This window comes from Nilaparvata lugens, chromosome 4 (genome assembly GCF_014356525.2).
Source record: "Nilaparvata lugens isolate BPH chromosome 4, ASM1435652v1, whole genome shotgun sequence".
NCBI classification, from domain to species: Eukaryota; Metazoa; Arthropoda; class Insecta; order Hemiptera; family Delphacidae; genus Nilaparvata; species Nilaparvata lugens.
In genome coordinates, this window is record NC_052507.1 from 12,093,860 (window position 1) to 12,109,341 (window position 15,482).

General features: G+C 34.1%; 1 protein-coding gene across 3 annotated transcripts in view; it reads right to left on the minus strand.

Annotated features, from left to right (window-relative positions):
• LOC111049323 (DE-cadherin) overlaps window positions 1-15,482 on the minus strand; it is a 477,993-nt gene that overhangs the window by 54,062 nt on the left and 408,449 nt on the right. For all 3 annotated transcript variants that reach the window (XM_039426678.1, XM_039426677.1, XM_039426676.1), the window contains 2 exons: window positions 11,701-11,835; window positions 1,621-1,752 (listed from right to left, as the gene is read on the minus strand). In XM_039426678.1, coding sequence (XP_039282612.1) covers window positions 1,621-1,752; window positions 11,701-11,835 — 267 coding nt within the window. The remainder of the gene's footprint in view (window positions 1-1,620; window positions 1,753-11,700; window positions 11,836-15,482) is intronic.

The following is a 15,482-nucleotide window of genomic DNA, read 5'->3' on the forward strand; positions in this document are numbered from 1 at the left end:
GTATAGGAAGCAGACAGTCATTTTCAAGGAATTGTTTAGTTTCAGCAGAAAGGTCAATAGACTAAAAATAATGGCAATTCAAGTGGGAAGAAGATAGAGTGGTAGACAGTCAATACAGGTTGAAACACATGTCGGAAATTGAATGCAAGTTACTGGAAATGTAGAATTCCAAGAATTCATTCGTAGAGCAGGCAGGTAAACAACTGGACTTTCTCAACCTTGCTTCTGTCACACATTTCAATTCTTAGAACTCGCCATTCATGAATGAAGAACGGGAATGCTGGATTTCCCCATCCTCCCATCATTTGCTTTTGTCATACATTTCAATTTTGTGAAATGTGTGACATTTCACAAAATGTCACTATCTACGTTTTCGATGTTATGTTTTATGAACCATATTCATTTAATTACTGCCCGAGATTTATATTATAAGATCCATAAGATCATGCCAGTTTTCTTGACAGAACAACCTCTCGATAACGAATACCTCTTTACAGCGAATTTTTTCTCGGGATAATAGACTTCGTTATACAGAGGTTCTACTGTATATTACAAGTAGCCCTTAACAGGAAAGAGAGTTAAATCTTGTCTACTGTATACCTGGAGATTAGTTTCTGGCCATTAAATGTTCAATATGGCCACCTTCTTATCTGATAGCTGCTTCAATACAAACGCCTATGTTATTAGTGACTCGGCGACACATATCCTTGGTTATCTCGTCACATGCCTCAATGATTAGCACTCGCAGATCCAACATTTAACTGCATTCGCAGTAACAATATGAAATGAAATATTGCTTTTCTCATATGTAAACATACTAATATCAACACTGTTCCAGCTCAGATTTTTCTAACTTCTAGGCTTCCATCAAACAGGAATTGAGTACTTTTTCAAGTCTTGGGTTCCAAGAATTGAAAATTCAAGTAGCCAATTCTTAAAGGATTAGTTCAAACAAGAAATGAGAGACTGGAGTCGAAAAACTAAAATCACTCAATATTTCACGGAAAATAAATAAGCTGGAATTCAAAGATAGAAATTTGATGACTTTAATTTAATACTGTCATTTTCACAAATCGGGAGATGACATTATTTAGATAAAGGCGAAAACTTTTATCTAGGGAAGGAAAACGTGACATTTCAAGGCTTGTACAATGACTGACAATACGCAAGAATAGTATATAGTATCTATTATATGAAAAAGTGTAGAGTATCTATATGTAATAGATAGTAGGTAAATAAGAGTAACCAGTTCATAAATAGTGAGTGAAGTTTTTGGTTCAAAATTTTCCAGTTTTATTCGAAAAGTAGATATTTTGATAGATAATTGTTTCTAATTCTGTGAGATTTAGTTATTAATGATATCTATTCTTGATTGAAGATTTGTTAGTTTTTTGAAGTGTGAATTTTTATTTTAATAAGTGATAGTAGCTTAACCTACAATTTATTTTGGACTGTAGTAATAAAAATTTGAGAAGGGACGGTTTTGGGCAAAGGCCTGTTGTGCCTTCTCACATAAGAGTAATAATTAATTGTACATGACTAAATAAATAAATAAATGAATAAATAAATAAAAAAAATAAATAAATAGATAGCTATATACTATCCTTGGACAATACGTACATAATTATTTGTTGTGATAACGCCAGTATTGGGGTCTATGTTGAATTTCTGTTGCCTTTCTCCAGGACTCGAGACAATTGTGTACATGATTCTACCGCCGCTGTCTGGGGGGTCCCTGTCTACTGCAGTCACCTGAAAACAATACAAAATACAACAGTTAGCATTCAAATTCATAATTTTAATTCAATTATAAATAATCGTGGAGAAAATTTGATTATTTCTCTGCACCTAAGCAAAACTACCACAGTGAAAGTTTGAGTTTTTTCCATAGTTTCAAATTTTCCCAAATAACTCAACATTATATCGTTTCATGTGGTAAATTGAGTGAACTATAGTGAGGTCGACGTTATAATGGCAGTGTGTGATTTGCAATGGTGTTGCTATCTTTGTCTATTGTTCAACAAAGCAGATGGCGCTATCTCTTTCACGCATGTTGCCACATCGTTTATCAACAATATAGAAATTCAACTAATTGACAAAATATTTAATCTCAATCATGAAAATTTATTATTACATCTTTAAAAAATATATTTTCTTGACAAATAAAATATTATTAACTATTTTCAACAATAATGGAGTGATCCGTGGTCTAGTGGATAGAGTGCCTGCGTAGCAGCATAGAGATCCCGGGTTCAATCCCTCTCAATACCAAAAGTTTTTTAACCAGATCACTCCCGTGTTATCGGATGGGCACGTTAAACTGTCAGTCCCGGCTGAAGTATGACAGTCGTAAGGCCCATTGACGGCTTAAATTATATATTCAGGCGGTGGGACCTTCCCGCAAGGGAATCCCCACCAACGAAAGCCATACGAATTTACTTTCAACAATAATGAACAGTTAAATATTAATTATATATACCAGTATGAGCTGTTTGGGTGGCAAGGCTGAGATCTGGCAACCCTTTTCTCCTATCTTCCTACACTGCCATTATAACGTGGGTCTCACTATAATTCATTTATGAAATGCCTTCTCGATTAAAAATGTATTGACTACATGTTTATTTTGAAACAAAATTATATCAGGATTGTACGTGAAAAACAAGCTTTATCTTGGACTTTGTCTAATTTGGAGAAAAAAATAGTTCATTTTATTCTACTAATGTTATTAAGGTACATCATTTGTATCATAAATAAATAAAATAAAGGAAATTGACCTTACAGCAGTACCTAGTATCTTCAAATTGTTAGTTATAGGTTTCTGATGAGATGTTTTGTATTTTGTTGTATTGCTGATGTAAACAACAAAACTTGAAACTTGAATAAACTTTGATTTCAGTTTACGCTTGGTGAATTCAAACCTCTCCATTTTGGGCTACTATTTTTTCATATTTTTATTCATTTAGCTATTGATATCCTACAATTTAGGTAGAAAAATAGGTATTCTCTCAAAACCTCTCTATAATTTAGATATCAAATGACTGATTGATTGAGTACTTTATTTATGTAGATTACAATAAATACTGACTTATAGAATTATATACAATAGCTTACAATACCGCAAAATTATAGGTGGATTTACATAATATAGACCAAGAAAACAATTATTGAACTGTATATGATATGAAAAAAAGCAATTTGAATAATTATAAATAATATTGTTATGCATCTACATAAATTGGCGGAGCTTTGGACATTTCAATATGTCCATTCTTCGGAAGGAATATTCAAAATATCCTTCCCACAAACTCTCTACCAAAACGTTAATTTCATTAATTCAACTAAAGATTTATTTATAAATGAAAATATTGAGAAAGTTTCAATTAATATGAAGTTTTAAGAAAGAAACAGAAAATTAATAAAGTAATATAATTATATAAGTAAATAAAATCAAATCGTTGATTATTAAAATGGAGTAGGCTGAAAGTAGATCAGGGTAATCAACTTTCAGCAATGTACAGCAGTATGCAGTGGATAATTTAAATAACATGAGTTTATATAATTGACCGAGCGAAGTGAGGTCTAAGATTTGAGTCGACGGTTTGGCATTTCTCGTTTAAATGTTTGAATGTTTATATGTTTTTATGTTGCGCATTTACGGCGAAACGCGGTAATAGATTTTCATAAAATTTGACAGGTATGTTCCTTCTTTAATTGCGCGTCGACTTATATACAAGGTTTTTGGAAATTTTGCATTTCAAGGATAATATAAAAGGAAAAAGGAGCCTCCTTCATACGCCAATATTAGATTAAAAATCAGACTATAGAATTATTCATCATAAATCAGCTGACAAGTGATTACACAGATGTGTGGAGAAGCCAGTCTATTGCTGTATTTCCATAAGGTATATAGTTTCAATCAGGTACTTGTGGATGAGAATACTGCGTGAGGTCTACTGTTCACAGAACTACTAGTATATATGAGTTTATATAATGATGAAGACGTTTAGTCTGAGGAGACGAGCTCTTAGAACATACAACTCTTGCATATATTAAAACTTTGATTTCAGTTTAGCTAAATGTACCCTCTCTAGATATTTTGTCTATTAATACCTCTCAAAACAATCATAGAAGTTTCATCTTCTACTGTAGTAAATTCAGGAGCGATGTAGCTCCTTTGTTTTAGGAGGGTCTGAATATGCATGCATAATATTATTGTATGTTTAGTGTAAGTGCGATAAATTTGAATATCTGTGTAGAATAATGTACACACAAAGTGTAGTCTAAATGCTGCCGAGTATAATGATAATTTAGAGGCAAGTTACGTTTGTATAGTGGGTAACTTTCAGATTCTTGAGTTTGTTATGTGCAGAAGGGCTGCAGGCATTAATAGCGTCTCACTTGCGGCTTGCAACTTTCAACACTTGCGTCTTACATCCTGTATCACTTGCCTCTTACATCTAGCCTCACTTGCAGCTTACAACTTGCCTTACTAGTGCCTCACTTGCAACTTGCTTCACCAATGCCTAACTTGCAACTTGCCTCTTCCATCTTGCCTCACTTGCAACTTGCAACTTGCTTCACTAGTGCCTTACTTGCAACTTGCCTCACCAATGCTTAACTTGCAGCTTGCAACACTTTCAACTTTCAACTTGCCTCACTTGCACCTTGCCTCACCGGTGCCCCACTTGCAGCTCGCCTCACATGCACCTTGCCTCACCAGTGCCTCACTTGCAACTTGCTTCACTACACCTTTTCCAACTGTATTTGAGAAAGTATCAATTGCAATTGAGAATAGTCATTTGTATTTGAGAAAACGTCAGATGTAAATGAGAATAGTCAATTGTATTTGAGAAGTCATCACTTGTAGATGAGAATAGTGAATTTTATTTGAGAAAGTATCATTTCAATTTGAGAACATACGATTTGAAATCGAAAAGTTGTCAGTTGTAATTGGGAAATGATTTTAAAAAACCAGTGCTTAGGCTATATTTCTCATAATTGTATCATGAAAAATAATATGATAATATTATTTTATATTCCAATAAAACGTTTAGTTTTTAAATAACAAATCATTTTCAAGCCCCAAAATCCATTGAAGAATTGCCGAATTGCTTGATCAAGAGATTCAATTGATTGATGATAGAGTTAAATTGCGCCTTGAACATAGAGAATTTGATCTTCATCAAGTGAAATATTTCACATAATGTTTTGGAGACAAAAGTCGTGTTGCCAATACATACATAGAAATGATACTCATTAATCATTCGTAAACAGTAAAGGGAAATAATTCCACCATTGAAAATATTAATTTGCCCCCATGCCAAGCCTATTTTAGTAATTGGAATACTGTGTACGTAGTACAGTATCCTTCCTGCTCAAATCAAACCTGTACTGTAGGCTACAGAAGAGCCACGACATGTCAATTGGAAAATTTTCTCATTTTCAACTGATATCTTCTCATTAACATTTGTCGATTTCTCAAATACAATTCACTATTCTCAATTACATATGATGACTTCCCAAATACAATTGACTATTCTCATTTACATCTGACATTCTCTCAATTACAAGTGATTTACTATTATGATAGTAAATTACAATTACTATTAACAATTACTATTATAGTGATTTACAATTTACTATTCTCAAATACAATTGATACTTTCTCAAATTGACTTGATAATTTCTAAAATAAAATTGGAAAAGGTGTAGTACCTCACTTGCAACTTGCCTCACCAGTACCTCACTTGCAGCTTGCAGATTACCTCACCAGTGCCTTACTTTCAACTTGCCTCACCAGTGCCTCACACCAACAATTCGGTAAGTTCTGTTCCCCAAGTGTTGCACTAACACTAATATAGGATACTAACTAGCACTAACGAGACACTAATGTTACCATATACAAGCTAAGTCTTCACCAAGTACGTAATAACGTTCTCGAATATTATCAAAGTAACAGTTCTCGTCAACTGTTATATCTTTACCTGTGGTATTTAACCATTCAAGGACGTATACTGTAATAGATATAATTTCCCAATAGAAATATATTAACTTTCAAAATGTATTATCTACTAGAGAAGCTATTTAGAGGTACAGTATATTCTTTACTGTATACTATAATACTGTAATAATAAATCTGCCAGAGTGATCCGTGGTCTAGTGGATAAAGTGCTTGCGTAGCAGCATAGAGATCCCGGGTTCAAACCCTCTCATTACCAAAAGTTTTTTAATCACATCACTCCCGGGTTATCGGATGGCACGTTGAGTGTCGGTCCCGGCTGAAGTAAGACAGTCGTAAAGCTCATTGACGGCTTAAATAATTGACGGAGCGATGTGAGGTCTAAGATTCAAGTCGACGGTTTTGCATTTCTCTTTATGTTTTTATGTTCCGCATTTACAGCGAAACGCAGCAATAGATTTTCATGAAATTTGACAGGTATGTTCCTTTTTGAATTTCGCGTCGACGTATACATACGGTTTTTTGAAATTTTGCATTTTAAGGATAATACAAAAGGAAAAGGAGTCTCCTTTGAACGCCAACATTACCGTAAAAATCAGACTTTAGAATAATTATTCATCATGAATCAGCTGTCTAGTGGACTATAATACCCATTCAAAAACATCGAGCATCTTGAAAATGTATCATCTTCCCATCAACGTTAGTAGACAGTTGACTATAATACTACCCGTTCAAAAACATCAAACATCTTGAAAATATAATTTTATTATCTTTCCATTAACGTTGTAGACAGTTGCAGCCAGACCTGATAACAGCGCTCACACTCAGTCATATTCCTCCGGGACGACACGTCACGGTACGATAGGACAGAAAGCTCTATGTTTATTTAGGATTTTTTCTAGACATTTGAACTGATAAATTATTTATTAATTTTTGAGAAAACATAACAACAGGTCAATGTAACTTACTGAGCGCGAGGTCTACTGTTCACAGAACTACTAGTATATTCAGGTGGTGGGACCTTCCCGCAAGGCATAATCCACCAACAAAAGCCATACGAATTTACTACCATTGTGTTATAATATTATTAGAATTTAATCTACTGTAGAATTTAATAGGCACAACCCACCAACAAAATCCATACGAATTTACTATCATTCTATTATAATATTATTAGAATTTAATCTACTAATCTAAATGGTAGAATTTAGTCTACCATTGTATTATAATATTATAATGCTACCAAACTATTCTCAACCTTATACATGTCTCAATTAGCAACGGAACTGTTATGCATTCAAGTAACTGTTACCGGATAACTGCCACTTGAAGTAACACCGAGTACTCACTGCTGTGTGAGTGAGTGAGTGAGGTAGGTCAGTGTGAGTACGAAAGTTGGCACGAGTGTGAGTGCGAAAGTGACTACGAGTGCTGTAAAACAACTGAGCCAACTTCACTAGATTCCAACATCATGAATGATGAACAGGTCTCGAAAAGTGAGCCGTTGCAGCCGAACAGGGTTCCGCCATGTTTGTTTAGGGTTCCAACTAAGCTTACGCTCGCTCCGACAAAACTCACAAATTTCATAGTTTGCTGCTTTCCAGCTGGCTCTTATATGTGTTTAATGGATGGTGAGCTGGTGCTTCTGTCAGCAATCCTCATGAATTAACATCAATACTTCCTATTAAAACCATGCTGACAGTTCAGAGTGAACCTGACTCACTCATAGTTCAGCCAAATTGTTTGAGTGCACTCTAAGGATTGTTTCCTCGAATAATTGTAACCCTTCTGTCATTTATGCAAATAAGTGTGTGGTTTACATATTTAGAAATAATCCTTTGTTGTGGAAGTTGATTATTTCTGTGTGTTTGATAATAAGTATCAAGTTTCTGTATGCTCCAACCAGGTTTAGATCAGTAGTTTAAACTCAGATTGTAGCACATTATGATAAATGCGACTAAAGCTTGTTTTAATCCCGGGTTGAGTTGAACTTGAGTTGAACATGAGTTGAACTTGAGTTGAACATGAGTTGAACTTGAGTTGAACATGAGTTGAACTTGAGTTGAACATGAGTTGAACTGCTGCTATTAAGGATAAGCTGACTGGTAGTAAAGGTGATGATGTTGAAGATTTTGTTGAATATTGAATGGATAAAGAATTATAATCAATCTCTAGTAAACTCTACAGGAGTCCAATTACAGATTTTTAATGATGTTTGTTTTATCTCTATTGTATGGAGTTGTATGTTGTTGGTAGTAATCACCATCAATTACTAGTATTTTATATTTCATTTTTTATTTCTTTTAATATTTTCTGTAATTGATGTAGTAGTTTTAGTTTTTTTGGGAAATAAACATTTATTTATTTTTCTAGTAAACTATCAATATTATTCTAGAACTTGATTTATCTTTAGTGGTGGAGAACTAACTCATTAAAACTTCTGAAACCTGTCACAATCTATTCAAAAAACAAGAAACTAGTACTGGCACAAGTCTGGGGCTTCTGTGTGCATCACCCTCAGCACAATAAAAGTGGAGAATTGATGGTGATGTTGTGAAATCTCTCCATAATAAGAAAACAAGGATATTGTCAAATTTCACTAAAAAATTATTGCCAATATAAATTTTTTAGTGGAATTTGACAATATCCTTGTTTTCTTATCAAAAGTGGAGAAGACTCACATTTGAACTTGCTGCAGATTTGACTTTAATTCTCAGACACAAAAGGCAAGTTTCATTACTAAATTTACTGCTCATACGGAATAAATTCTCAAAGTAGAAATTTGTTACACTAAAGGCAAGTCTAAGCTAAGTTTAAGGAAAGTCGCATTGCTGAATGACATTCAAGAACACATTGTGTTTCTCTTACGGCATAAAATCTCTCCAAATTAATGCTCAGAAGGCGAGTCGAAAAATTCATTATCATATTGTCAAATATGCTGCTCATATGAAATTAATTTGCAAAATCCAAAACTGATTGACAAAAGACTAACTGTCCGATTTGTGATTGATGTATGGATTTGGAGGAGCTGCCTTGAATAAAGTGCAATCAATCAATGCCAATCAATGTTATCAGTTACAATCGGTAATGCAGCTCGAGTATTAATTATCAGTATCAGTAAAATGAGTAATTCATTAGTCAATTGATTAATTGCATGACTGACTAGCATTGCAATATAGCTATATATTGGTCATAGCTGTATTGGTAGACTAGTATTGTGGCATATTATTGATATGACGAGCAGAAGTGCATGTTCAATCTATCAGTCATACACTCCTCTAGCTCTATCTCTCTCATCTCTCTCTCGCTCACTCTCTCCCGCTCACTCTCTCTCGCTCACTCTATCTCGCTCACCTCTCTCACTCTCTCTCTCTCTCTCTTTGGTAGAGAGTTAGTGGGGAGGATATTTTTAATATTCTTCCCAAAGAATGGACATTGATATGTCCAAAGCTCCGCCAATTTATGTAGATGCATAACAATATGATTATTATATTACAAATTGCTTTTTCATATCATATACAGTTCAATAGTTATTTTCTTAGTCTATATTATGTAAATTCATCTATAATTTTGATGTATTGTAAGCTATTGTATATAAGTGTATAAGCCAGTATATATTGTAATCTACATAAATAAAGTACTCAATCAATCAATCAATCAATCAATCAATCTCTCTCTCTCTCTCTCTCTCTCTCTCTCTCTCTCTCTATCTATCTATCTATCTCTCTCTCTCTGCATAATTCTCTCAAAAGCGATTATTATCCGAGCAGCTCCAGTCAATTTTGATATCAGTGGCTGATGTAGACCCTGTCTTCATCAGGATGTGTCAATAATATCATCAGCAAACAATTGTCGCTTTAAGCGCTCTGATTATGATTTTCACCAGAACCATCATCATCATCATCATCATCATCATCATCATTAACATTGTTCATCGCCATGTAAATCAGTCTTAGAATATTAGTGAGAAATTTAGCAACACTCAAGTTTTCCAATTTTGTTTTTGTGTGTCAAAACTGAGTCATAAATATTATTTCTGTGATCTCTGACTGAATAAAACCCAATTTTTTATATTTGTTTCATTTTTCCAGTACTTGAGTCTGGTTGGGACCTGAGACATTAACATATTTGATAGAGAATAGATTTTAGCGTGAAATCGATGAGGAATGTACACAACAATAGTAATTACACATTGTAATAAGCTATAGCTATTACACAATAACTATTCTGAGTACACAAGTCTCCCCAATTAAATTTCAAAGCATAGTATTTTACGTCACATGGGCGGGAAGGAGCCGTTTGCAGGGCAAGAATGATGTTTGTAGTCGAAGCGCTAGCCGAGACTAGAATTTTATTCAAAACATTCATGTCTAAAGAATGTAAACTTTTTTATAATAATCTGAAGAAGAATAATTGGGAAATAGAAAACATTATCTGCTTGTGCTGAAGTTACTACATGTATTCTATAAACATAACCTAGTTTACAAATTCCGAATCAGTAACTCTGTGATTTTTGAACAAAACTTCCACCTGGAGCGCTGAAGGCCGTTTTTTGTAGCAGTTTTGCAGTTCCTATCTCGGAACTAGGAAACATACTCGACTGTAATGAAAACATATTATGATTTCATTACAGTAGAGTATGCTGTAATGAGAAGCATATGTTTATTTGTTCTGCAAACAGCTGTTTACCGGCTTGATTTCTTGCATGGAAAACAGCTGAAATTGAATGACAAAAAAGTTGTTTTACTATTGAACAATATTATTACCATAGAGAAAAGGTAGCATAAGAAGATATCCCATAGTATAGGGTGTTTATGTTCCAAATTTCACTGTTAACTCAAGCTGATAGTCCTATTAGTTAGTTTTCGTGGATATATGTGACGCTGGTAGCTCTCATACTGTGTCGTTCTAAAGCTGCGTACAGATATACGCGCCTCCAACCCGCTCCGCGCACGCTCCGCCCTCGTTCCACCATCACTCCGCCCTCGTTCCACCATCACTCCGCCCTCGTTCCACCATCACTCCGCCCTCGTTCCACCATCACTCCGCCCTCGTTCCGCCATCGCTCCGCAGTCGCACCGATCATGAACGTTACTGGAGATGTTAGCTCTTCTCGCGTTCCACTATTGCTCCCCGGTCGATCATCAATCGCTCTGCTCGAGTGACCTTCGGTTGCGGAGCAGAGCAAAAGTCTTTACGCACCTTTAAGCTCTAACCCGGCCAAAACAGTAATAATAGGCAGTAGTTGACAGAGATCGGCTTGAAATTTAGAACATAAACTGATATCATACGACTAGACGATATCATATTAACTTTGGGGCATGGGATATCCACTTATGCTATTTTTTCGCTACTTATGTTTATGTTACACCAAGATAACTACACAATAACTACTTGAGTATACAAGAGTATTCCAAATTGAAGTTTCACACATAAATTCAATCCAAATTGATATCAAAGAATTATGTGAAAGTGACAAAATCTAAATGTGACTGTTGTATAAATTAGAACTGGGACCGTTTTGGGCTTCAGCCTGTGGTACTTTCCTAGAAGTATTATGATTCTGGATAAATAGATAAATATGATAGCAATTGAATATGATAGCAATTAAATATGATAGCAATTGAATATGATAGCAATTAAATATGATAGCAATTGATATGATAGCAATTGAATATGATAGCAATTAAGAATGATAGCAATTAAATATGATAGCAATTAATATGATAGCAATTGCTCACCTGGAATACAAAGACACCAGGTTCCGACTCCTCTTTGACAGACGGCTGATAACGGGAGCAGTTGGTGAAGAATGGTTTGTGATTATCATGCACAGTCAGCTTTTCTGAGCCAACTGAGTTGATAGCACTCGGCAGCTGTAAACGTAAATAAATAAATTTATTCCCCTCTCGAAAATCACAAATACAGCAAACAACAAAACTTCAACACAAAAACAAAACTTCAACTTTGAATAAAGCTTCCAATTAAAGATGGAACATAAACTGAATAATATCCTTCACAATATCTAATTGATAATATACAATTTATTGATTCATACAATAAGTACATCATCAAAATTATAGGGAGAGAGAGAATAAAGTAACCGTGTGCTATTTCTCTCTCAAATTTAGATAAGGTTACACATAGTCCGAAATATGTTAAGTCCTCAATTATTTTCACGGAGTAGATTTTCAAATTTAGATGCAATAATATGATAGTATTATTGATGATAATGAAATAAAATACAAATAACTTCAGTCCTTTCTTTCCCTATTTCATGTTCTTCTTGATCATATCAAGTATCCCATATTCATCCGAATAATTTCTTCTACGTCTTCTTCCACTTGACTTTTGTTTCTACATCATCATCCCTTCCATCATCTGTGTTCAAGCCCTGGGCATAATTTGGAATCAACCTCAGAAAAAGATGCTTTATTTATGCAATATGATGCTTTCCACTTAGTCTAAGAAGACCCATAGTGGTCCAAGACCCATTACCTTCGGTTTAATGCTTTTTACCTTGTAATAGTACAGATATTCCACTTGACTGTATCTCTATCATGTAAAATATTCATGATTTGATAAAAAATCGAATAGAATTCAAGGATTTTCAATAAACAATAATTTAACATTATACAATAAGTATTATACAATTTAAATTATACAATAAATCAACATTATACAATAATTTTAATGAAACAGCAATCAAATACATTCAAAATTTGTTTATTTTTCTGTTTTGTAATGTAAATCGTTCAATGATAGAATGTGACTCAATAACCTATATTTTTGAACTTTTTTATCAATATTGGAGAAAGAATAATAATGAAAATTGAATCCATTTGTTTTTTTCCCGCAAGAATTATGCAGGCTTACATAGCCACCTGTTTGTAATACTATGGGTGGCTATGAGGCTACTCGATGTATTGAATGAATATAATCATTAAAGCTCATGTCAGCTGAGCTTTAGTGTTTACAAGTTTGTGTTTCTTGAATGGTTCCAAATTTTCTTAAATAACTCAATATTATTCGTTACAAGTGGCAATTGAGTGGAATATTTCCAGTTAATTTATTAATTCAAGCCATCTAAAAATTTATAGTTTTAATGTTTATTTAGGACTAAAATTTTATAAAAATTGTACACGTGAAATTCTAACCTTATCTTGGACTTTGTCACATAAATTTGGGAGAAGAATAGCACAAGGACTACCTTATTATTTCATCTTTCAATGTTATTACATTAGTGTCATTTGCATTGTAAATAAATAAATAAATAAAAATAGATAAATGAATTGAATAATTATAGTATTTTTTACTCTCATAGTATTACCCTCTAATACTATGGGTGGCTATGAGGCTACTCGATGTATTGAATGAATTCTTGGTCACTCAGGTTAGCATAAAAAGTACAATGAAAGAGTTTCTTATTATAATACAAAAAGCTTAAGATAGGTACTCTGAATTCAGACTAAGCTTTGACTGTGCAAACGGCCCCAAAGCTGCGTTTACACCAAAGTTATTAACAAAATGTTCATTTTTCCGTCCTTAGGCTGGGTTTACAGCGTTTACATAAATAACTTAATCCTTATAGAATCTATTAATTGAACATAACGTATCATACACATGATGAACATATGTGTTTGCCAAGTTCCGTTCAAACTAATAGAATCTATAAGGATTAAGTTATTAACATTTTGTTGATAACTTTGGTGTAACCGCAGCTTTAGGGCCGTTTGAACAGTCAAAGCTTAAACTGAATTCAATCAGCTGGTGTCTTAAGGTGCGTACAGATTTACGCGCCGCGAACATGAGCATATTCACTTTCAATCAGCTGACTATATCTGTATTTTTACAGAAACGGTAAGATACAGATATAAAAAGCTTGGCATCAGCTGATTAAAAGTGAATTGCTTATGTTCGCGGCGCGTATATCTGTACGCACCTTAGAACACAAAATTAACCATATAATATCAAATGAGACTTGATATGGTTTTAATCGAGATTGAAATAAAATTTAATTTGAACTGTTACTGTGTATCGGCGCAGGTTTTCACAAAAACTACATTTTTCTCGATATACGTAAGTTTCTTGTTGGGTGAACCAAGCGAAAAAAGGAAGAACAGTCTCGAAAATAGAGAGAGAATGCTTTCAGAGAAATATTGTACGATATCAAGGAAGGACTTGACTCAAGTGAGACTAGGCGCAACAGGCAAGTCACTCTAAATGCTTCTAGCTCTTTCTGACGGAATTGCTGTGCTGGGGTGTTATTACAAGGGGGTTATAACAGGGGGGGTGCTTACAGGGCAAAGGGTGTTCAAGTGGGGAGGTGTCTTAAGGTCCCCAAATCTTGTAGATTCCTCAATTCCGTTTGCAATAATATTGCGGAATAACTCTTACCACCATTTACAAAAGTGGCGCTAAGAGACCAACCACTTCCATTGGGTGACATTGAACTCTGCACCCTGATCCTGTACCCCCTTTCCCTTCCGTCAACCCCCCATCCAACCGGGCAATAAAACCACTATCAGTCCCCTTCTGAAATTCCGCCCCCTAACACAACTTCAAAAGAGCATTGTACAGTAATACCATTATCATCGGTCCTTTTGGGTTTACTCCCAACTTCTAACTTCTTACTCTCCTTCTGTCCTTCCTTCTCCCACTTCATCCTCTTGTTTTCTCCTTATTCTTTCTTCTCTTCCTTCTCTCTCTTCTCCTTCTCGTTCCATTTCTTCTTCATCTTGTCATTTTATCTTCTTAATCTTTTTCTTCTCCTTCTTCACGTTTTCTTCTTCTCCATCTCATTTTTCTTCTTGTTTTCTCTCTCCAGTTTATCTTCTTCTTGACCCCTCATTCCATAGTATTTCATACATAAAAACACTCCATTCACATGGGCTACTTTTTAGAGTAATAAAACAATATAAAATTTTGAAGCACCCTTTATTTTTGAAAAACTTTAAAATAGTTTAACAACTAGTTTCGGTGATATTACACTATCGTCAGGTTATAAAACTACTCTCACTTATTGTTTTATAACCTGACGATAGTGTGATATCACCGAAATTAGTTGTTTAACTATTTTAAAGTTTTTTTTTAAATAAAGGGTGCTATAAGATTTTATATTGTTTTATTATTTCTTATATTTATTGGAATTATTCCTTCCACTCCTTCTTTTCTGCATTTATTCCTATACTTAATCCCAACCAGCTATACCAATTTGTATATTCCCAACCTATTTCTGTATGATGTATTCAATTATATCAGTATAGTATATATTTTTCACGACATTCCTTCTTCTCCAGTAACTATTCTTGTTCTTCTCTATTTGACCACATTGAAGTCTTCTCTCACATTTTAGCCATCATCTGTCTCATTTTTTCTCAATCTGAATTAGTTGCATTAGGGCTACGAATTATTTAAGAACTCACCTATTCACAATATCCTCGAGTTCATAATCAAATCAAACCTTCATGTCCCAAAAACATAATTATAATCACAATGATTATAAAAGAAAAAAGTGAAATGC